The sequence below is a fragment of the Gracilinanus agilis genome, chromosome 5, assembly GCF_016433145.1.
Source record: "Gracilinanus agilis isolate LMUSP501 chromosome 5, AgileGrace, whole genome shotgun sequence".
NCBI classification, from domain to species: domain Eukaryota; kingdom Metazoa; phylum Chordata; class Mammalia; order Didelphimorphia; family Didelphidae; genus Gracilinanus; species Gracilinanus agilis.
The window spans coordinates 137433128-137456782 of NC_058134.1; the positions used below are offsets into that span (position 1 = coordinate 137433128).

The 23655-nt window shown below is 39.0% G+C and overlaps 2 protein-coding genes across 2 annotated transcripts in view; both read left to right on the plus strand.

The window, feature by feature from the left end:
• ASZ1 (ankyrin repeat, SAM and basic leucine zipper domain containing 1) overlaps positions 1-3166 on the plus strand; it is a 63004-nt gene extending 59838 nt beyond the window's left edge. The window contains exon 13 of the mRNA XM_044679488.1: positions 3014-3166. Coding sequence (XP_044535423.1) covers positions 3014-3166 — 153 coding nt within the window. The remainder of the gene's footprint in view (positions 1-3013) is intronic.
• Positions 3167-18868: 15702 nt separating this feature from the next.
• The window catches only part of WNT2 (Wnt family member 2), a 71792-nt gene continuing 67005 nt past the window's right edge, over positions 18869-23655 (plus strand). Inside the window, exons 1-2 of the mRNA XM_044678357.1 lie at positions 18869-18954; positions 22249-22472. Coding sequence (XP_044534292.1) covers positions 18869-18954; positions 22249-22472 — 310 coding nt within the window. The remainder of the gene's footprint in view (positions 18955-22248; positions 22473-23655) is intronic.

Here is a 23655-nt window from a genome sequence, read left to right on the forward strand (position 1 = left end):
TGTACAAACATATCCTTTTCCTTTTTTTAAAACTCTTTGGGACAGTGAAATTTGCTCATTGGCTACAGGAGGGGGGGTGTGAGGAGGGGAGAGAAAGAACATGAATCATGCAACCATAGAAAAATATTCTTAATTAATTAATGAAATTAGTGAACTTAAAAAAATTAAAAGAAAATAAGATACTGCTAGAGGTCAAAGGCAGTTTGGAACATTAAAAAAAAACTCTTTGGGATATAGATCTAGTAGTTGTATTGTTAGATCAAAGTATAGATATAGTTTTAAAGCCCTTTGATCATAATTGCAAATCACCCTCCAGAATGGTTGGATCACTTCACAATTCCACCAGCAGTGTATTAGTATCTCAATTTTCCCTCATTCCCTCCAGCATCTAGTATTTTCCTTTTCTGTCATATTATTCAATCTGATAGGTATGAGGTGGTACCTAAGGGTTGTTTTAATTTGCATTTCTCTAACAAAGAGTAATTTAGAACATTTTATGAATTGCCTTGGCCAAAGAGTAATCACCATGTGGCCAACCTTCTGGTAATGAGCCTCTCCAAATTTAGCTAGGCCTATCCCCCAAATTCTTAATACAATACTAAAAGCTTTCCAGCATGGTAGAATTTAAGACATAAATTTTTGATAACTCTGATTTCTCTCAATGCTTAAAAAATGTTTGGGAGAAGGACTCCAGAGGGCATAGTAATAACTTCTTTATATAATTAAATGCCAACAGATTTTGTACAAAACAACCCTTTCCCTGAAAAAAAATAACAAAGGACTAGTCGATCCATATGCTACAAATAACATACAAAAAACTTTACTTTCCTAGTAGGGGGAGGAGGCAAGGGACAACCTAAGAAAAGGAAATACCATCTTTCAGTTATTCATGGAACTAGCTTAAGCTTATTGTCACCATAATCAAAATTTATAGTGCTAATCAAGTCTCTTCAGCTATATAGAAGCAAAGACTTTCTGGTGTTGAATTTATTTTAAAGATATATTTTTCAAATTAGGATCTAAAAGAAATTTAATTATCATATTAGTAAATAATTAGAAATTTTGATTAGTAGAACCTTTTCATATAAACCACCAAACACATAATTGGGTGGTGCCATTTTTGAACTTTGAATTATATGAAAGGTCACAGAACTAAAGCTGGAAGGGACCTGAGAGACCATGTATCTGTGGAACTACTGTCTTCTGATTCCTAAATCTCTTAAGTTCCTATACTCCTTACTCCCTTATCTGTAACATCAGCTTCAAATAATTGACATGAAAAAATCAAAACTGTAGAGGTTTTCTTATATTTGGGTGGTAATTCCAACTAAAATGGAAGCTGATTTCCCCACCCCGAACCCCCACCCCCTCACCCTGAAAATTTTTGGCACTTTGGAGTGAGGGGAATGTAATTGCTAGATTAAAATATATATATATATATGTATATATATATATATATATATATATATATAAATTTTGAACCATTTCTTAAGGAACTAAGACTCCCAAACACAGTAATTATAATACAATTAAGAACTTTAATATTAATTTTTTTAATTCTTAGTCAGAAAAATTATGTTTTCCCTGGTTTGGTTAGGGTTCTATTTTTTAAAATACCAATTTTAATACATTTATGTCCAAGAAATGGACATATATTTTATGGCTCCATATGATGCTCTGAGGAGCAGGAAAGTAAATTAAAGAGTCAACCTGTTGGTTCATTATCTAGAAATGTATCTGGGCTTTTCTCAAAACAAGTAGTCATGATGAGATTTTCATTCAGAGGAGTGTTAGGGCTACAAGATTTGGGGACTGTGCCACTGTGGCTGTTAAAGAGCAAAAGATACCAATAATGACTGGTGAGTACTTTTTTTCAGAAAGTATGAGTTATCAGAGATAAGTGTACAGAGGACAGAGAAAGAGGGTAGGGGAGAGGTCAAGGCTAGACGTTAACACCACATCATTCACTTTCAAACCAACACAATGACAGGTTCTTGTCAGAAAGAGTCATTTTAAGTAATTGGTTAGTAAAAGGAATGACCATCCCAGGATTCAGTAAATGGAGCATCAGTGTCAAAAAGGAATCTGTTGCTGAATGAAGCCATGTGGAAGTTAGGCTAAGAATATAGTATTAATGAGATTGGCATTGAAGTCCTTTATTCAACTGTAACTTAAATTAATTTTTTAGACTTCTTTTCTTAAATATTTACATTATAGATTTTAGAAGTAGTTATTTCTGCTAATGTTGAAAGTATTTATAGCACCAACCCAGCACAGGATGTTTCCAACAAATTTCACTCTATAAAAGTGCCTGACTTTTGTCTTTTAAAGATCTTTAATTTTATGTTTTGTTTGTTAATGTGGGATCCTGAACATAGGATTTGTATATCAAAGTTGGGCAAAGTAAGTTTCTTTCTAAAGAGGTGTTAGCTGCCATTAGATTTTTTAAAAAATTAAAACAGAATTTAAATATCTAATTTCAATCATTCTTAGATAAATTTCAGAAGAAAAAATCTCTCTAGGAATGTTTTATAATGGTATATTCTATTTATCATTGATATTAATTAAAGGGAAGGAGATATCTACCAGTCAGCTTTCTTAATATGTAACATTTTAAGCCATACCTCAAATTTCTAACAAATTTCAAATGAAACTTAAGATACATTTATATATGAAACCTTTCATCTCTAATATAATATTGATGCATTTTTATCAAAATGGGGTATTATTGAAAGTTAGTCATTTAGGATATTTCTAAAGGCATTTATTTTGAAGTCTTCCCTTGAGAAACTTGATTAAGAATAGCAGGGCTTTCCTAGTTACTTGTATTTATTTGGAAGACTCTATTACTATAATGCCACTTTCAATTAAAAAACAACAGCACCTTTTGAAGAAGCCTTTGTGTTAAAGAGCTGAACTTTCCCTTGAGGTACTTAATATCAATTGTCTTTATCTATTTAGGTTCTGTAGTTAGTGCACTAATTTCTTTTTATTTTTTCATATCAAATATTAGTTGCAAAATGACCAGAAAAATGATCCCTGCCGTGTACCACCCATAGAAACATTTTCTACTTGGAACAGCAAATTTTTGAAGAGAGCAACATTCACAGTATGCGGATTTGGGTTTCTCCTCTTCATTTGCAAGCTAACTTTTCAGAAAAGCTGATGTTGATTCTTGTTTTGAGCAATGTGTACAGTCAAACCTTTGGAAGAGAGCTGAAAACAACCATTTATAGTGTTTTATACTCTCAAACACTTTGTAGAAACATTTCAGAAACAAGGTTGCATATATTTCTTCACAGATTTTTTTCTGTCAGATTTATAAATCTAATTTGTTCATTTTGATCAAGATATAAAAGGTAATTCTATGATTCCTTAATTCAAATGAATATCTTTATATGACTATTGATCACCTTCAAATAAAGTTTTACCTAGTTTGTCTTTGATCTATCATACTAATGTGTGTGTTTTACACAGAAATGAAAGATGCCGTATGGAATACATTTTTTTTCTATAATTTGGAAAATATTTAAGGTGCTTATGTCTCAGAGAAGTATAAAGTGCTTTCTGCTAGTCTATAATCTATCTTTCCATTTGTAAGATTTTCCTTTGGAATTTTTTATTGGGTATTAAGAAAAATTTTTTCATTTATAAAATTTGCAAAATATGATGGTTTTGAGATATTCCATTCAGTGTTAACAAAAGTACCAGCTAAATGTAACATTTTTAGAATTTTGAAACAAAACATGGGAAAGCATGAAGAATTGATACTAAAATTACATAATTAAGGAGTAGCTAGTAAAATATGAAATATTGCCAAACTGTAAATATAATTAGGTGATTTTATGATGGCTTAACATGTTTTTTAAAGGTTTTATTTTAGATTTATATTGAACGTGAATGTTAAATAGATTTCTCTGGTGTCAATTTACTGAAAACTAGTACAGTATCCATTTTGGTTTCTCTCATATTTGAGGTCAGGAATGGGGAGAAGAGATGTGGGCAAGCAAAAAGGAAAAGAAAAGGACTAATAACTGTGGATATAGGAGTTAATTTTCTTTCCTTGGCTAAGTGCCATGCTTACAACAGATGTGGTTGATCTGCAACTGCTTGAAAGGTAAACAAGAGAGAGGAAGAAATTGTAGCAAGAAACAAGAGTGTGAGAAGATATGATGAGTAGTGATTTCTGTCTGTTAGTTCCACAGAAACAATAGTCAGATTAATCATTCTGTTTCTGAAAATATGTTCAACCATGTCAAAGTAATGATCACACCGTGAATCAGTGTCTGAGGCAAGATTTTAACTGTTTCTCATTTGCTATTTATCAAAATGAGGCACATCTTCCTCATAAAATGATTTAGACTCGGGTGGTTTGGAAACCAGATTGGATTTAAGATAGGAAAACAAAATTTAGACTAAAAATAATGATCATTTATTAGTAGCAGATTGTCATAGAATTTAAAACTAGAAGCAACCTTATAAATAATTTAATTCAGCTCTCTCATTTTTCCAGAGCTAAAAACTGATCTTCAGAGACAGTAAATGAAATGCCCAAGGTGGTCTTCTGGCAGAGCCAAGAAAACTCAGGCCCTCTGACTTCATATCCATTTCTCTTTCCACTACCCCATTGTCCTAATACTCTTTTAAGGGAAATGAAATCTTCATTGTACATAGATACAGGCTATAATTTTTCCAATTGTTATAGTGAGGATAAGAAGGTTAATAAAAAAGAAGTTTTCTCATTACTCTGAATCATTTTCCTTTTCTACTATGTATCTTATAGATAAGCATCTCTTTCATTAGCTATATTCTTCTTCTGGCTTTAAAAAATAAATTTAAATAGCTTAAACTCAGTTATTACAACTTATTTGAAAATGTGTGGAAATTAACAAAGATCAGAAAGCTACTTGGAGAAATGTAAATAGTTTCCTTCCCCCACCCCAAAAAGTGTTTATGTTTATCATTTAAAACAAAAACCAGGCTAGAGTTCTATCCCAAGGTAAGCAAGCATTGAGGTAACTTACTTTACAGAAATGTATTCATCATTAGACAGCTTAAGATAAAGATCTCTGCTTAAGATGCTTAATCTCTACTTAAAACATTTCAGGAACACAGTTATCCCCCAAAATGAGAAACATATGTATCTTTTAAATAGCAACAATATAGATAGAGTAAAATCTTACACTTATAATAATACATGCTTTATCAATATAGATCAGGAAATGAGTTGAAATTTAATTTTGCATTAACATATTTATTCAGAGGCTAAATTAATAATGTTAAGAAAAGTTCAGGATAATGATGCTTCTGAAATGATTGTTAAATCTTTTCTCAAATACTTAGATTAAATTAGATAAAATAATAATTATACTAATAAGTACTACTTCCTTTCTGGCTTTGTGATTAGCTGTATGATTAAAACATTTAAGAAAAATAATCTCATTTCCTTCAAAGATATCTGTAAGCCTAAAAATGATGTACTACATATCAGTTATTTTCAGTTTATTAAAAACAAGTCTCTCTAAGACCAGCCAATCCAGCATTTTCTTTGAATTTTGTTAGCCTAGTTTAAGTTAGCTTTTTGTACTTTGAAAGTAATAAAACCTAATTTTTTTGACAATACTCAACAATATTAACTTAAAGTTTTCTCCTCTGTTATCATTGAATAGAGAAATATTGATGTACATTCTGAACTACCTTATCTGTGTAAGGTGGAAGTATTAAGCATTATATGTATTTTGGCTTTTAATAAATGTGTCTTGATAAAAAATAGTTCACTAGCCTACCAAAAAATGTTACCTCCCTATTATCGATAGAAATTCAACTGCTATGTCTGTGCTCTTATCTGTGTCCTTATCCACTTTTATACTTCTTAGGCTCTTTTTCAATACTTAACTGCCTTAATCAGTCACATCTAGTACCATACTGATATTTTCTTGAAGACTAGTAATTTCTAACTACAAATAATCTAATTTTTCTAAGTCTTTCCTAGGTTAGAATAAGACTTCTTAGACTTTTTCAAAACCCTCAATTTCTGTCTTCCTTTCTTCTTACAACTTTTTTTCTTACAGTTGCAGGGATTTCAGTACCTTAATCCCAAATTATTCTTTCCAGGGTACTTTTTATCCATCCCAGAAAAGCCTACTAACACAAGTCCCTCTCCTAAATGGATCATAGAATTTTACACACTCAAAGGGAAAATAGCTACAAGCTGATGATATAAGGGTGAGTAGTCAAGTAGATGGCAGAATTTCCAAGAATATTAGTATCTGGGGTAGCTGGGTGACTCAGTGGATGGAGAGCCAGGCCTAGAGACAGGAAGTCCTAGGTTCAAATCTGGCCTCAGACACTTCCAAGCTGTGTGACCCTAGGCAAGTCACTTAACCCCCATTGCCTAGCCCTTAAAAAAAAAAAAAAAGAATATTAGTATCAAGGAAAACTGTCTAGAAGCAAGACAGCAATGCCAGTGTGATAGGAAACTTTTTTAGATAAGAGAGGTTTTAAAAAGAGAGAAAATGGTTCTTATGGGGGCAGTGCTTGGAAGTTTTACCCACATGACCTTACTTTTGTTGTCTGTGGGGTGGGTAATCCGAAATATATTTATAGAATTAACAATTGAGTTATTTAAATTTGGCAACATGGTTTTCCATGCCCTTGAATTTTTACCAGATTTTAATCCAATAGTTTGTATGTAATATTTGTGATTCAGATTTGAATTTAATAAGAAAAATACCTCAGGAAGATAAAAATAACAAAAGTGGATAAATTATATTTTGAGTATATTATTTAAGTAAATTTCAATGTAAATTATTTTTAATTCCTTTAGCCCAGGAAGGCTCAAGACAGAATACAAAAGTTCCAGGGAGCTCCTGTAACCTGAGGAATAGGAGCCCATGCATAGAGAGTTCCTCACACGTGGAGAAGGGATCAGAATTTGCTAGTCCATTCTTTTGTTGAAACCACATTTAATATTTGGGAGTTTCAAAGATGAATTATGACTCCAGGCATGTTGAAAAGACGGTAGCCTCACACAATCTGTGTGTACCCTTATCTCAACAAAGTGGAACTACTGAAAAAGCAAATATAGCTTTGGAGACCTGAACATGCTAAATTTGATTCTTCTGCTCTTGTGTATGGAATTAATTTTAAAAGCTCACAATGAGACAACAGTGGGAGCAATTACTTTCTAAAGGGAAATATAAATTATGGCAAAAGGATGATTGACATCTAATGTTATTTATATATCTAAAACTAATCTTAAGAAATTCATATAATTCAGCAACTAGGTCATGTAATGGATAAAGTCCCAGACCTGGAAGTCAGAAAGACTTGAGTTCAAATTCAGACTGACTCAGATTATTAATAGCTTTGTAAGCCTGAGCAAGTCATTTAACTTCTTTGCCAGGCTTTTCATGTATAAAATGGGGATAATGATAGCACTTTATAAGATGGAAATAATGATAGATACTTTGCCAAATTGACATGAGGATCAAATGAGATAATAATTGTAAAGAACTTAGCACAATACCTAGCACACAGTAGTGTTATATTCAAGCTCTGAGAGTTGGTTTGTTTCACCTTGATTCACAGGGGAAGACGGTTGGAGATCTCGGAATGTTGGCAGAGGCGGTTAGGAGAGGGGAAAGTCGGTTGGCCTGAGGATATAAATAGCCCTCACAGTGATCTGGGGGAGGGCTTTGGTCTTGGAGCTTGGATCTTGGAGTTTGAATCTTTGATCTTTGAACATTGCTCTGAATCTCCCTAGATATTTAGGCATTTGATCATCATTAGATATTTAGGTGGTAACCCAGAGGAGGGAAGGAGAAGCAGAGGGAGGTATTTCCTGAAGGCTATAAGGCTGACACTACGAACTCAGAGGAAGGAAGATGAGAGAAACCATCCATACACCTGCAGATTACTCTCTGGTTTGGCCATGGCCAAGCTGAACCAGAGGGGAAGAACAAAAGCTCCAGCTTACTAAAATAACAGCCTACAGTTCTGAGGGATTATTGATCACAGCTATAGTGACAAGGTCTCCTATCCCCAATACATTCCCGATTATTCCTTTCCCTATTTAACATCTATAGATAAAGTTTGCTTAAGTACCTTCCTGAGTGGTCATTGAATCACAGCCCTTAGGGAAGGAGCAATGCAGTCAGATGAAAATGTTATCCAAGGCTAAAAGAGCCCAATAATAATTAATTAATCCAACCCCAGGTTGGACCTTCCACAAACCCATAAGGATCCTACCTAGGCACTGTTCTTTTTAGAAAAGGACTTATACCATCAAACTAAGGTGACTGAGTGGGTGTTCCCAGCAACCTAGAGGAATACAAAGGGCACCGCTTCCCTAACCAATATATATCCCCAGGAGCATAGCAGTGTCAAGAAGAGTCCATTTATTTTATAGCAGTAGGTACCATAGCTATTGCTATTGTTGCTATTTTCTACTGTTTAAATTGGGATTATATATGTATACACACACACACACACACACACACACACACACACACACACACCTATCTAAAAACAATAAGGGACTAAGAAATATTTGGTAGTTTCCTGTTTGAAGTTTGGGTTCAAGTATTAGTGAAAAACAGATTACCAGGAACAATTCTTTCCAATCCTAGTTTAAACCAAAATACTGTTTTGTGGTACATTTTACTTAAATGCAACAATATATCTAAAGTTACTACAAGTTTCATAAGATTTTATTAATCTGGCCTTCAATTTTTTGAAGGCTTTTCAATTTGAAGCCTGGTAATGACGTCAGGCAGAAGCTAGGTTGAAATTTCCTTTTCCAAAAATAATGCAGTATTCCAAGCAATCAGCAGTTGAAATAAGATCCTCAAAGGGGATATTTGCCTTTCTAAGAAATTAACTAAGCATTTTAAATACCTATTTATGTACAAGCAATGTAGCAGCATTATGTAGTTCATTATTAGTTGGATAATACAAAAGACTTGATAACTACTTAATTTTTTTTTAAGTTTATTTTACCACTTTTCCATCCCAATTAAACCTTAGCAGGGCATTCAATCTAGTATATAGAATAAGAATATTCATTATAAAGTATTTGAAAGATAATCATTAAAGCCAAAACTTGTATTATCAGACAATACTTTGTTAGCTATTGAGTTATTTCACTACTGTGCCTCTATTAATTGGCACCAAGTAATAATAGCTAATATTTATACTTTGAAGTTTGAAGGGTGTTTGTATTCATAAAAAAATACCGAACAACTGACACCCAGAAATCCTAGATAAGAATCCAGGGCTTAGAAACTACTTGGAATCTGTACTCACACATCAACATCTGAATCTTTTGGATCAAGTAAGTTTCCCACATTAGAAATTACATTAGTAATTTTAAAAGATTATTACATCATAGAGTGTAGCCCTTTCTACAGACACAGAATATAGTCTGCCTCTTAAAAGATAGCTTTGAGTTGTCCTTCGGTGCTCAAGTTTAGGCTGGAGAAGAGGTTCTCCATGATTAACTAGAGTTGTCTTTAGTCATTACTACAAACCTGATTACTTCAGCCTGATTATTTGCTCCATTGAGTTTCAAGATTTTACTAGTCCCTGGCCCAATTTGTACTTATCAAGCAAAATTTTAAAAATAACTTCTTCCGGATTTTTGCAACATTATACTTAGTCTGTCTATAAATTAAGACAAGATTTTGTTTAAAGATCTTATAGTTTCATTTCTCTGAGTAGGTTCATTTTGTTTACCTAAAGTCATCACTTTGAACTTTTGACACTGGTTGGTAGTAGGGTTATAGGTTAAAGATTTATGGTAGTTCAAGTATATTTCTTTAAAAAAAAAAAAAACCTTACCTTCTCTCCAGAGTCAGTACTAAATATTGGTTCCTAGGGCTAGATAATTGGAGTTAAGTGACTTGCCCACAGTCACACGGCTAGATAGTATCTGAAGATAGATTTGAACACAGAACCTCCTGGCTCATTTGTCCACTGAGGCATGTAGCTGCCACTCAAACATTTCTAGTTTAGGGATTTTCCTTCAGGGATCAATCAATTCAACTGTTCACTCAGGAGAGCCCATAGACATTGGGTCCAAACTTCTAATTGAAACAAATGAGGATAGTGTGAGAAAAGCAATACAGCAAATAGTAAGCAAAACATTTAAAAAAGCTAATTCCATTTCAAATGCAAATTCTTGCATATAAACTAGTAGATTAACTGATGAAGGTGTTTAATGTGAGGATTTGTTATAAAATGGATTTTCAAGAGTAATTGTTGGATCTCATGTTAAACTAATTTATGTGATATAGTGAAAAGAAAGTTAATGTCTTAAATAAGTTCCAGATGTTTATTTTAATACTTTACCTTACATGCAAGTAAGAAAAATAACCTAATCGTTTTCTACTACTTGATAAAGATACTCTAAAAAATTGGATTGACCATAAACTCTGAATTTTGCATTATGTAGTATTCATTTAAATTTATTGAAATCATTGTAGATAAGTTATTACTCAAATGTTCTTTGTAGCATTTTCATTGTGTATGCTTTTCTACTTTCCACATATCAAATATTTTTTATTTGGCGTTTATGCTAATTTTTTACAAGGAAAAATAATTACATCCACCACAATATTCTCAACTGCAGAGTTTGTCCAAAGCTCCACCACACCCTTCCCTGTGAAACATTTTCCCAAAACATTTTGTTTCTCTTCTGCTTAAATCCTTAAGCTGATAGCCCACAAATCGCTTTTGTAATGGAGAATGTGGGAGCTTTCTCAAGTCAGAGTCTGAAGTACTTCATATTACTGGTAAACTCCATCAATGTAATGTGATCGAGTGTTCATTGTCCCAAGCCCACAATCTCAGATTGTCAATGTATTTTCATTTTCTCATGATGAAAATTTGGGTTGATTTTTCTCAAGGGGGTAATAAGCAAGATGCAATAGAGAATACAAAAGACTCAAGCTAACAAGTGGGAAAAAAGAAAAAGACTAAAGTGATAGAAAGTTTTTTAGAGGGAGAAAAGTACATTTGGAAAATGATTTGGTTGAATACGATAGAAGGAAAAGGTGAATAGAATCCTCTATTAAGAAAATGTGTTTGAGTTTGTCCTTTTATTTTGAGGATTAGAAGTTTATTTTTTTTTTCTTTTTCTGATATGCCTTGGCCTGAAAATGTTAATAAATTAACCTGATTTACAGGTGGGGAAAGAACTACACTTAGACAATATTCAAATGATTCAAAAGTAGTTTTTCAAATAAGTAACAAATGTGTCATGTAATGCAGTATAAAATTTTTATTGGCATTTGAGATAAATGCATTACTCACCAGTGGACATGCCAAAAAAAATCCCCACCCTCTTTCCACCCCCACAGTGCTACAAATTATTATTTATTGAGCAGTGACAGAGTGCCTTGGAGTACAAAACACAGAAGTCTTCGTGGCTATCTCTAAGCTTAATGAATTTTACTCATAGGGTTAAGACCCGTAATAGTTAGCATTATGGAGTGAGTGAGTGAATGGAAAGCATTTATTCAGCATTTACGAGGCCAAGGACTGTGCTTTGCACTAGGGATATAAATGGCAGTGAGAGAGACCCTGTGCTCAAGGAGCTCACACTAACAGTCGGGGGGAAGGGAAGGGAGGCAAGCAGTATAAAAGAGTTGAGCTACAGAGCAGATAACGCTATTGAAGATGCTCTAGAATGAACGAACTGGTCCATGCCACGAGTCTAAAAGGTGTAGCGGCAGCAGCTGGCAAGGCTGAGGAGTCCTCCGTGTCACCATTGGTTACTCAGACATCCTTCTGTGGTCTCAACAGCCATGCCAGCCGAGGAGTCCTGGTCTAAGGCAGGGCAAAAGGAAGGCCACCCAACCTTTCTCTTCATTGAGTGGAAATTCTCCACCCCCTTCAGTCTTAAATCTTCTTGCGTCTTCTGCTTAAATAGGTATAGAGAAATAGAGATGCCAATCCTTGCCCTTTAAGGAGCTTCTATTAAGAAATCATACAACATGTATAAGCAAGTAAAAGAAGTTAACTTTGGGAGGGAGAGAATTCTATTAGAATAAAGGAAAGATGTAAAATCTGGCTTCTAAATTCAGCCTTGAAGAAGGCTAAATACTGAAAAGTAGAGGTGGTAGAGATTTTTTATTAGACACAAGTTAAACTAATGTTTTAGGAATATTTACTGCTTTAAGATATGTCTTGTTTTGTTTTTAAAAGAGACTGGAAAAAGGGAGACAAATACAACTATTGAAATAGTACAGCTGACACGGCAAGGACTTGAATAGTGTAGCAATTCTGATTGCAGAGAAGGGTACTGGCTCGGCTGTTGTGACAATAAATACAAGGTGGCCTTTAGTGAACGTAAGAGTCTTGGGAAAGTGAAGAATCGACATGACATTGGAATCCAGATAACTAGAAGGATGATGCCCTCAACAGAAACAGGGGAGTTGAGAAGAGGGATGGATGGGTTCAGAGAAGAGAGCAGATAATCGGAGTTTCTTTTAGAGGAGACTTTAGAGATCATTCAATCCTGTTATTTTACAGAGGAGGAGGAAACGGAGGCCCAGAAATTTAGTGACTTGCTCAAGATCAGATTTTGAGATACTTGGAGAGTATCCACGTACAGGACAGTAGACATTTAGTTATCTGAGCCTGGAGTTCCTGATCTTTAGAATGAAATTTATAAGTCATCTACTTTGAAATGACAATTCTACATACAGGAGCTGATCACCAAATGCTGCAAGGAGAAGTTGAGGCACATTTAATGGGTGGGTGCTAATCTAACAAAGACAGCTCATCAAAAACAATTGCTAATTTTTAGCCAGTTACTAAATAGTTTACTGTTATAAAAATTTTATGCATCCTATGAGAGAAATCTATAGTTAAATGATAACCTTTTTTAGGAGTTTTTCACAAATGTGTGAGGTTTTTAACTATTATTTTGATATATCCATGAACACATTACTCAAATAGTAGCGTTATGCTTTTTCTTCACTAACCTCAGTTATTTTAGTGTGTGTTTGTGTAAATATATAAATGAAATCTCTAATTTTCACGTTAATTAAGCTTGTATTTGTTATTGCTATGGGCTAGACTTGACTCAGGTCCTGGGGTATTTTAGGTTCAGTATTGAAATGAAAAGAGGCACTTGTAGGTTCAAACAACAGTTATCCAAAGGGGTTTCTTTGGTCATAGCAGGGGAAGAGGATGTTTGGTATGGATACAACCTCTTGATCCATTATAAACTCTCCAGTTTACAAATTTTAGTTTATCATTTCCCTTGAGAGCAGTCCTAGAATTCAAGAGCTGCTAAACAAGTTCTTTCCACCTCATTTACCTTTTATCATTGATGATTAGATTTAAGGCATCAATCAGTTAACAAATGTTAAGCACCAGGCACTGTACTATTCCTTCCCTGCCTGGAGCCCTGAAAAACTGTTGAATTACTGCTTAATTTCTAGCTGCATCTTTTTTATCATATTTTTTAAAGCTAATGCGGGGGCAGGGGAGCAGCTAAGTGGCTAAATGTATGGAGAGCCAGTCCCAGAGATGGGAGGTCCTAGGTATACTTCCTAGCTGTGTGACCCTGGGCAAGTCACTTAACACCCATTGCCTAGTCCTTACTGCTCTTCTGCTTAGAGCCAATACCTCCTATTGATTCTAATATGGAAGGTAAAGGTTATTTTTTTAAATAAGTTAATTGGTGGCATGTATGTATGAAGGGATTTTTTTTTTGGATACTATTCCTTTAGATGTGAATTTCAGATTAGTCGATCATAAGCAATTTTGTAAACTAGAAGGAACATCAGACTTAGGATCAGCGGACCTGAATTCAAGTTTGAGGTTCTTAGTACCTATGGACAATTCCCTTAACCTCTGAGTTTCCCAGGATCATCCTTTTGTACAAAAAAGGGGTTGTATGACTAGATGGTCTGAATTTAAATCTCCTTTTTTCTATGAATCCTATGACCATCTGAGTTTTAGTGGTCATTTGTACCCCACTTCTGCCACTTAGCATTGTGACCTTAGGCAAGCCACTTAATTTTAATACTCTACTTGTCTATAACTTCAAGTTTCCTAAGGAGGTCAAGTGATTTGACCATGGTCACACTATCAAAAGTGGAGTTTGAACCCATCCTCCTGAGTCCAGGTCATCAATCCCTCCACTAAGAAGACCTAGTCTCAGCATAATTTAACTTTTATGTAGTTGTCAGCTACTAATGTTTCTTATAAATTTTTTAAAAATTAATTTCATAAATTAGATTTTCTGTGTGTTCGATATCTAGCCTAAGTTTATAGCTTATATCTGTATATGTATGTGTGTGTGTGTGATTGATAATTCTAAAGAACTTGTAAACACAATAAAAACAGGTTAAGGATCCCATAATAATTGCTATAGGACTACTCAAAGATTCTCTTAAAGTTAACCTGAATTTAGTAGATTTAAAAAATATTAGAATTCTATGTGCTAAAGGTAACACCACCAGATTCTGGAAGACAGCTTGTTTATATGGAGAAGCTTTGCCTATTCCTCTAAGTTGAAAGGACTAGACCAAGTGACTTTCTAAAGTCCATTCCACTAATAAGTGAAGTCTATGGGATTATGTGGGCTTTAGGAAAAAATGGAAGATTTAGAGGATGAATTTTTCCTAAATGTGCACATTTGCTGGTAATTGGTGCCATAATGGCATTGTGCCAATGCCACTAGTTCAAACCCATAATCCTACAAACAGCATTAGAAAATAAGGGTGGGGGGTATTTTCAACTCCCTTTGGCTAGTGCGATAGCATGGACAGTGTTCTTAAGAGTCCTCGAAGTTGGAGATACTGGGTTTTGGAATCAGATGAATTAGTAGTCACAGTTCAAGATGCCAAAGAGAATTGGGAAGAGCAAATTTGATTTGTTAAAGGAGGGGAGCGTTCTGGTGGTGAATTGGCACATCTCCCTTTGTCCGGAAAGACTAAGCAAAAAATGGCTCTCACAAAAGAGATCTGATTCATCTTGCCGGGATGCTATACTGGTGATGAAAATTAATAGAAATCTCCAGAAAAGAGCTGGTTTCCATGTACTGTAAATGAGCTGACACAGTAGCCACTACAGTTTGTCATTGGGTTTGTGTTTGGTTTGTGACTGATGGAGACGTGCTGCCTCAACACTTCCTGGAAATCCCCTTTCCTTCTCTATCTAGTCATCTACAGGGAACCAAACCAACCACAAGGTTTTAGGGATGGACATGCAGCATATTCCATTCTTTCCTATTAGAATGTCAAGACTTTGGGATACATGCCAGGGATCTTGTTGGAAATCCAGAGTACAAAATGGTTGGCTGCCCACATCTGGTACACTGTATGGGATTTCTTCCATGTGGTGTTGGCAAAGTGCATTCACTCCAGCACTAGTTTTGTGTACTGTGGTGCCCTGTCCAGCCACCACTGCCCTGTCACAAAAGAAGTGTGGCCTTCTCTTCTGGCTGAAGGGTTAAGCCTCGTATTCCAGATTGCTCCAGGCTGTCTTCCATTTGCTGTCAAAGTATTGGAAAAGACGATTGGTCAGACAGAGTGGACATGAGATTGGGGGAAAACAGATCTCCTGGCCTAAATGGAAGGCAACGTGGGTTTAAATAGTTGGATTTGGGGGTGAGTAACGAGGCTGAGAGGTGGAATTCTTTAGATGAGGAAGGCGCAGAGATCTGAGTGAGGCGCTCGAGACAGGTCAGGAAGGGGTGTTGGGGGTGAACCTTTCCCCACATCTGGAGCTTGCCTTCCTCTCCAGCCAGTTCAACCTTACACTTTTCACCAAGCCCGATTGGAGCCCTCCCTGACACGTGGCAACCTCTCCTCCTGCCCCTAGGATGCAATCGGGAGTGGATTTAATCAGTTAAAGAATTCCTTTTCCAGGAGGTCTGTTTCAGGTTTAGGTCATTCCGCTGAGCCGCACCAGTAACTGAAGGAGGGCAAGTCCCCTGGTCATTCAGTAATCTCAGGCGGAGGGGAAGGGCTTTTAAACAGATTGTTAAACGCCCCATCATTTTCGATTCCCCGTGGCTGTGAGGGCAGAAATGCAGGCGGGAGGGAGGTTTGTCTTCGTAAAGAAGTTCCTTCCCTCTTCACACAACGGAGAATTAGAATAATTAAGGAAAAGATTGTCACGTGGCACGTGCCCTTCTAGTATATGTCCATCGCCCCAAACTGTCCCCCAGTTTCCCTTTCTTCCAGGTTACGGGGGACCAAAGTCCCAGGGGCGGGGGCAGTGCTTTTTCTTTCCTCCCCCCGCCCCAGCTTCCTTTGGGTCGTCCAGCCTTTTTTTGGAACGTAAGAGTGGCTGGGTGATGCTACTGCACCCCTAATTTGCAGCTGGGGATGAAGCTCTAGGGGCATCTGCAATTCTGGCACCCGAGGCGGAGTCGGGGGAGCCTCGAAAACCCTCTGCTTCTACTGCAGAGGCTGTTTAGGATGGTGGCGGCGGCGGCTCCCCCGCTTCCGACCCCCGTCCCCCAACCCCCAGCGGCTTGTTTCCTCTGGAGCGAGCCCGGCTGCATTTCCTCCGCCCTCTCCAGCCGGCACATACCGACCAGCACTTCCCCTGGGTCTCGCCCGAGTGATACGGAGCGGCCCTGGCGCGGAGCCCTGCTCTTCCCAGAGTCGTGGGTGGCGCGGTCCTCGTTTTCCTCCCCTCCCTTTCCGGACCCAAACGTGGATGTATCTGGGTCAGCCTGGGAGGGGCCGGAACCTGACCCGGGCCGGGAGGTGGGGGGGAAGCTCGAATGGCGTTGACAGCATCTTCCAGGTTTTTGGCATCTTCATGTTTCACGCCCCCAGCCCGAGAGGTCTCAGCCCATCCTCCTCCTATTATCCTCACCCTCTTCAGCTCTTCCAGGGGCAGGCCTCCCGGGGAGAAATGACGCTCCAGTGCATCCCGACCGAACTCCACGGGAGGGACCCGGGTGCCTGCGGGGCGGAGAGCGAGCTTTTCCTATTGTCTTTCTATCTCGAAGTCCCCACGCCCTGGGAACCATAGGAGATAAAATTGCAGCTCTCCCCCCATCCCCAGCCGCCCCCTCCCCTTACTTGAGAGCTCGCTCGGGAAGGGCCCGGGAAGGGTCTCCTTACCCGGCTCCCTCCACACACAAACCACAGGAAAAGCTCAGTGAATCTTCAGAGAAAGGTTGCTGAAACACCCAACTCTTTCCCAAACGAGGAGAGTAGTTCACCTTCCTTTCCTGACGATGACTAATGACACTTCTTCAAGATGGTCAGTTGAAATTGGAAGTGCCCACCCCACCCCCAACCCGACCTATCGGTTTCACCAAGGCATAAACCAAGTCTCGGGGATTGATTTTCTTCACCTGACCTCATCAGAGAGGAGGAGGGCACCACCACCCACCCCACCCCACATACTCTTTCCGTCTATTCAGGGGGCTAGGGGGAGCAAGGAGCTCGAGGTGAGCCCGGGCTCCCCTTACTGCTAGAGGCTTTTTCTCCTGGCTTGCCAATAATTGTCTTAAAAAGATAATCACACTTTGGTGTGAAGAATGTAGTTGGCCAAGAATTATGGATGGGAGAAAGTTGGGAGGAGGTCAAAAAGGTCGGGAGATCGGGATAATACGAGCATTGCTGGAAACTTCTGGGTCCTTATTAAAGGTGTTGCTGAAGGCTGAGTCCACACTGGCTTCCTTCGTTCCCAATCCCTAAACTATTTTAAGTATACAGATTCCAGGACCATTCATTCCCATCCCCTGGATCATTATTCTTCCATTCCAAGAACATTTATTAGGCGCCTATTGTTTGCCAAGCTTTTAGGCTAGATATACAGGTTCCAAAATTATTCATTCCTATCTCTTCTTTATTCTTTGGTTCTAGGAACATTTATTAAGCACCTATTGTTTGCCAAACATTTACGTTAGCCATGGAGAATGCAAACAAAAAGAAAATAGTCTCTAGCTTTCAGCTTTAAGGAGATGAATGCACAAAGATAAAAATTCACTGAATGACTGCCTCGGCCTTCCTATCAATATATCTGCCTGTTTGCTTGTCTATATGCCAGCCTGTCTCTGTACATCTACCTGTTTGCTTGGCTTTTTGTCTGTCGATCTCTTCCCCACCTCTACGACCAGTGTTTGTGAGGATCCTCCTTCGCCACCTACTCCACCCTCTAACCCCCAGTCAGTGTAGATCATGCCCAGAGAGATTTCTGTTTGCAAAGGTTGTCTCCATTCCTCAACCTGAGCATTCCAGCCAGCCTTACACCAAAACGGGAGGCTGAAGCTGCTTGGGTTGTTCTCTGTAACGTGACTGCAAGGTGACGGCTGGCCTCCTCGGGTTTTCCAAGCCTAGTCAGAGGTGTTTCCCCCTTCCTTCCCTCCTTGTCCCCCCACCCCCACCCCCTACCCTGAACGTCTCTTGACATCATTTCATCCATCAGAGCTTTAAAAAAAAAAAAAAAAAAAAGCCACCCACCCAGTGTGTAAGCAGAACCCTCCTCATCTCCACAGTCGTGCCTGCGCTCAGGCTGTAGAGAAAGGAAGAATGGAAACAGGGGCTGCGGAGGAAAGAAGACGTGCCTTCCTCGCGCAATCCTTCCTCCCCTCAGCCTGGGAATTTGCTTCGGGGTGAGGCTCTAGCTCAGGGGCTGGAGGTCATCCCTGACCTTGAGCTCGCTCCCCCGCTCTCCGTGTGAAACTTATCAGTGAGTCTCGCCACTCGCAGACGAGAGAAGGGGGCGGGGGGGAAGTAGGCTGCCGTGACGGGACGGGACGGGACTGGAGACGCTCTCCCCGCGGCCGCCGCTGAGGGTTTCTTGTCCCCGTTATTTCTGTTCCATGGGATGGACCCCGCACACACGTTGTGTCTGACCTGATGCGGACTGAAGGGTGTTTAATATGAACTCCTCTTCTCTCTTTGGAATCTGGCTTTCTGTTCCTCTGATCTTATCCTGGGTAACCCCACAAGTCAGCTCTTCATGGTGGTAAGTTCAGCACTTGACAAGGACTTCCTTTGCTCGATGTGATTTTTGGAAGAGGGGAGCTGGCACAGTCCTGGGCCAGGGAGACCCTCTTTCTTGGGGCTTTCTCCCGTTCAGAGAATGACTGATGTCGAACCTCAAATTCCCCGCTCGTCCCCCACCTTACCCCTCCCAGCTGCAGTCCAGCCTCAGAGTCCCCTTTTTTCCCACGACACGTCCCCAGCCTGCGCCCCTTCGCTCTTCCCCGACAGATCATTCCGGCTTTGACAACCTGGAAAAAGCCAAATTCTTGCTCGAAAGAGTGATCGGATGTTGGTTTATTTGGATCCAGGATAAAGGCAGCAAAATGAGTCAAATTCACATCCTGTGGGGAGAAAGACTAGCCGAATCTCTGGCACATACGTGTGTATCTGTGTGCGTCTCTCTGTGTGAGTACAGCCATGGTTATTAACCTCCAAAAAAAGCTGAAGGGCCGATTGAGGTAGGGTTTCATTTTTTAGCCCCAGGAGCAATCAATGAATGCTTCTGCATCCTTTGTGTTCTTCCAAATTCCTAATGTCCTTGCCTTAACTGGGCAGAAACGATTTGTTTTTGTTGCCTCGAGATAGAGAGGTGTCGACCCTCATTCCAGCGTCAGCCAATGGTCTTTTTTATTTTATTTTTTTTTAATCAAGGCAACATTTTGCAAAGCCATAACACAAAGAACTTTGGTTCTGAGCTTTGAAAAGTCAGTCTTCGACCCTCTTGAAAAAAAGTGAAATTGATGTTTAATGGCAACAGGTCTTCAGATCCCTAGGCAGCTGTTCCAGAGGGAGGAACTCCTTCCTGCCCCAGCCCTCTGCTATTTAGAGACTATACAGTTGAAAACCCTTTTACAAGCCTGCAACTAATAAGTTTAAGAAAAGAGATGGGAAGGTTCAGAAAGACCTGTTATCTCCTGCTCTTTAAAAAGGCTGGGACAAATCTAGCTTTTCTCAAAACCAATAAAGGAATAGAGTAGGGAGATGACTGGAGATCTTCAAACCAACAAGGCCAAGCTGTTGATGGGAAGAGGAGTTCAATTCCGGCTTAAAACCACTTAGAATGGGAAAAGCATTTAGCCTTGACATTGCTGACATAGGATCAAAGATTGATTTATCAGACTGACCATTTTTCAATAAAATGACTATTTCTGTTTCCATGGGTGTATAAACATTATTTATTGCTATAGCTTTTTGTCACATTGTCTCTTAGCTGTCACTTAAACATATATTTTTGGAAGTCACAGCTTTAACGATTTTATGATCATATAAAATAATGAAAATACAAGAAAAAGACATTTTTCCTGTTTGATCGCTTCAAAAGACACCTATGGCAGCTTGGGTTATATGAAAGGTACCTTTCTAAACAGTTCACTACTAATAGAGAACATCTGGGTACAGATGATGATGTAATTTAATTTTTGTTAAAGTTTCTTTTCAAAAGTCCTTTACCCAAGCTATAACACTCAGTTTGATTCTCCCAAACATTTAATGTCCTTAAAAACAATAGAACAAGTTTGTTTGTTTTTGGGGGTGGCGGTTCCCTGAAGATTGTCTTTTAAAGAAAGCAAATAAGTTGCAGCATGGAAATTTAAAACTGAGTCTTCAGCAGCAATAGAAGAATATGTCTATAATCCTAATGATGTTATGTCAGTTAATATAGATGGATTTTTCCAAGGCAACCCATATACAAATTTCTAAAATATTTGATTAATCTTAGTCAGGATGAAGAAGTCATTCTCAAAGGCAGATTTTCCCCCTGAGGCTTCTTTATTGAGAATCTCTCCTAAGCTTTCTCCCATGAGTAAATGATGTGTCTTCTTTATCCTTTATCCTTCTCTACCCCATCTAAAACATTTTCCTTCATAGTCAATATTCAAGTCATTTTCTGAAGAAAAGGCAGAGTTCACAGCATCATAGATTCAAGGCTAGAAGGAAACTCAGCAGTCAATTAATTCAACCTCTCATTTTACAGAGGAAGAAAATAAGGCCCAAAAAGGTTAGGCAATTCACCCAAGGAAGAGTTTATTTTGAACCTAAGTTCCCGGACTCCAAATCCAACAGGCTTCCCACTGTTCATGCTCTTATGTCCTGGATTTGGGGGGAAGCATATTATTTCATTATGCCTCAGGTTATTCAGTGGATAATGAATGATAAAACACTTTAGGACTTGCTATGAAGCACTTTGCTCACAACAACCTTGGAGGTCCAGATAAGACAAGTAATTATTATTATTATCAGATGAGATCATTGGAAAGTGCTTAGCACAGTACCTGGTGCATAGTAAGCACCATACGAAGGTTAGGTGTTATTATCATTCCAATTTTATAGACTGATTGAGTGAGAGTGACTAAGAGATTTGACTTGAGGCCACAAGTAAACAGAAAAAGAGTTTAAATAAACTCAGGTCTCCACTTTATATCCAGGGCTACATTGGACTAAGAAGGGGCACCAGAGTCCAACCCCCTTGATTTACAGAGAAGGAAACTGAGGCTTCCTCATAATTTATTCAAGTTCACACCGCTATCTAATGATAGAGCTTCAACTAAAACTCAGATTTCTCGACTCCTCTCTAATGTCCATTTCATGACACCACACAGGCATTTGCAAGTTTGCAAGAAATGTGTATTTGAAAAGTGCTTTGAGCTCTTTTGAGGCAGAGTAACAATTATTTTTTAAATACTTTTTTAAAAAAATCACTTAGTGGAAACTTCCCCTTTTGATTTCTGCAGGCATCCTTAAGTCTTTCTTCCCTTTGGGTTGACTCCTTGCCTGGTAACTAGTCCCCCTTCCTCAGAGCTCTGGTGTCCTCCCAGTGTCAATAACTGGTATGCCGATAGCCTGCATTGACTTTTTTTTTTTTTTTTTTTTAATTTAAACCCTTACCTTCCGTCTTGGAGTCACAGGCAGAAGAGTGGTAAGGGTGGGCAATGGGGGTTAAGTGACTTGCCCAGGGTCACACAGCTAGGAAGTGTCCGAGGCCAGATTTGAACCTAGAACCTCCAGTCTCTACGCCTGGCTCGCCTGGTTCTCATTCCACTGAGCTACCCAGCTGCCCCCTGCATTGACTTTTAAAAACCACCAATTAACATCATCTTCATTCTGCTGCATTTTTATTTGTTAAATACTTCCAAATTGCATTTGAATCCTGTCCCGACTTCACCTTGGGAATGGGGCTGCCTCGGCCTGCGTGTCGGCCACCTCCCTTCTATACTGAGACGCCCATCATGGCCGCTTGTTCCCTAGTTGCTCTCTTCCGTGTGTTTGCTGCCTGCAGGTACATGAGAGCTGTGGGCTCCTCAAGGGTCATGTGTGACAACGTGCCAGGCTTGGTCAGCCGCCAGCGTCAGCTGTGCCACCGGCACCCGGAGGTGATGCGCTCCATCGGCCTGGGCGTGGCGGAGTGGACCGCGGAGTGTCAGCACCAGTTTCGCCAGCACCGCTGGAATTGCCACACCCTGGACAGGGACCACAATCTATTCGGCAAAGTTCTGCTGCGAAGTAAGTATTCCTCCGCGAAGTAAGTATTCCTCCGCGCGCGCGCGCGCAAAGGACATCAATTCCATACGTTCTTGCTTGCGTTAGCGTCGTGCTTCGATGACACTTTTCCGAGCACACACAGATTTGATTTCATTTTCCTTTCATTTGACAGAAGAGGAAACTGAGGTTTCAGACCGTGAGGTGACTTGCCCAACTGGCTAGTGATGGTGTCTAAGCCTCCTGACGCCCACCCCTATGCTCTACCCATTGCACCGTCCGATGCTTTCTCCTCCGTCCTCAGGATGGACAATACGATAGCATTCCAGTTGGATTTCTTGCCTCTTCTTTCTCCGGCTTTGGTCTCCCAAAGGGAGAGGCGAGCAAAGGCTCAGGATGGCTCAGGTGCACTGGCATGTAGAGGTGCCCATTTTGGAGTTCATGCTGTTGTTATTATTGTAATACTATCTCGTGTTGATTTAGCGGTTTACAGTTGACAAAGTACTTTCCTCTTAAAAACTCCGTGAGCCACCCCCACCCCCACCCCCCAGTGGTCTTAGGCCCATTATATAGATTAGGAAGCGGGCGGAGAGACTAAATGATTGGCTGGGAGTGATACACCTGGTAAGCGACCAAGCTGGGATTTGAACTAAGATCTAACGCCGAGACCAGTGCTGGAGGGTTTGGTCCGATTTTGCCACGCTGCCTTTCCCAAGGCAAGTGTTCCAAAAACACTTTAGAGCTTATTTTCATGGGTTGCTCCTCCCTCTGTCATCGTTTACAGGAAAAGATTATGTTCTCACTCCCATTTCACCCCCAAGGAAACTAAACCACCAATTGATTAACCAAGCATTCATTAAGTGCCTACTGTGTGCTCCTGGGCTAGGCACCAGGGATGCAAAGAATCAGAGTGATCCAACAATTTGGAAGCCAAAGCAAAAATCACTGTATCTAGAATGAAAAAAATCTGTTTTCCCATATAAGATTTATTGACTACCTCTCTGTGGGATCTTGGGCAAGCCACTTACTTAGCTTGAGTAAGACTCATTTTTTTTTTCCTGTCTCTAAAAATGGGAGTATTGTGTTCTAGGCTCTTTAAAGCCCCCTCCCACTTTAAATTCTGTTGTTTTTTTAATCCCCACTCATTCAATACCTTTGATTTTCCTTTCTGCTACTCAACCTATGAATCTTTCTCTAAATCAAGTCA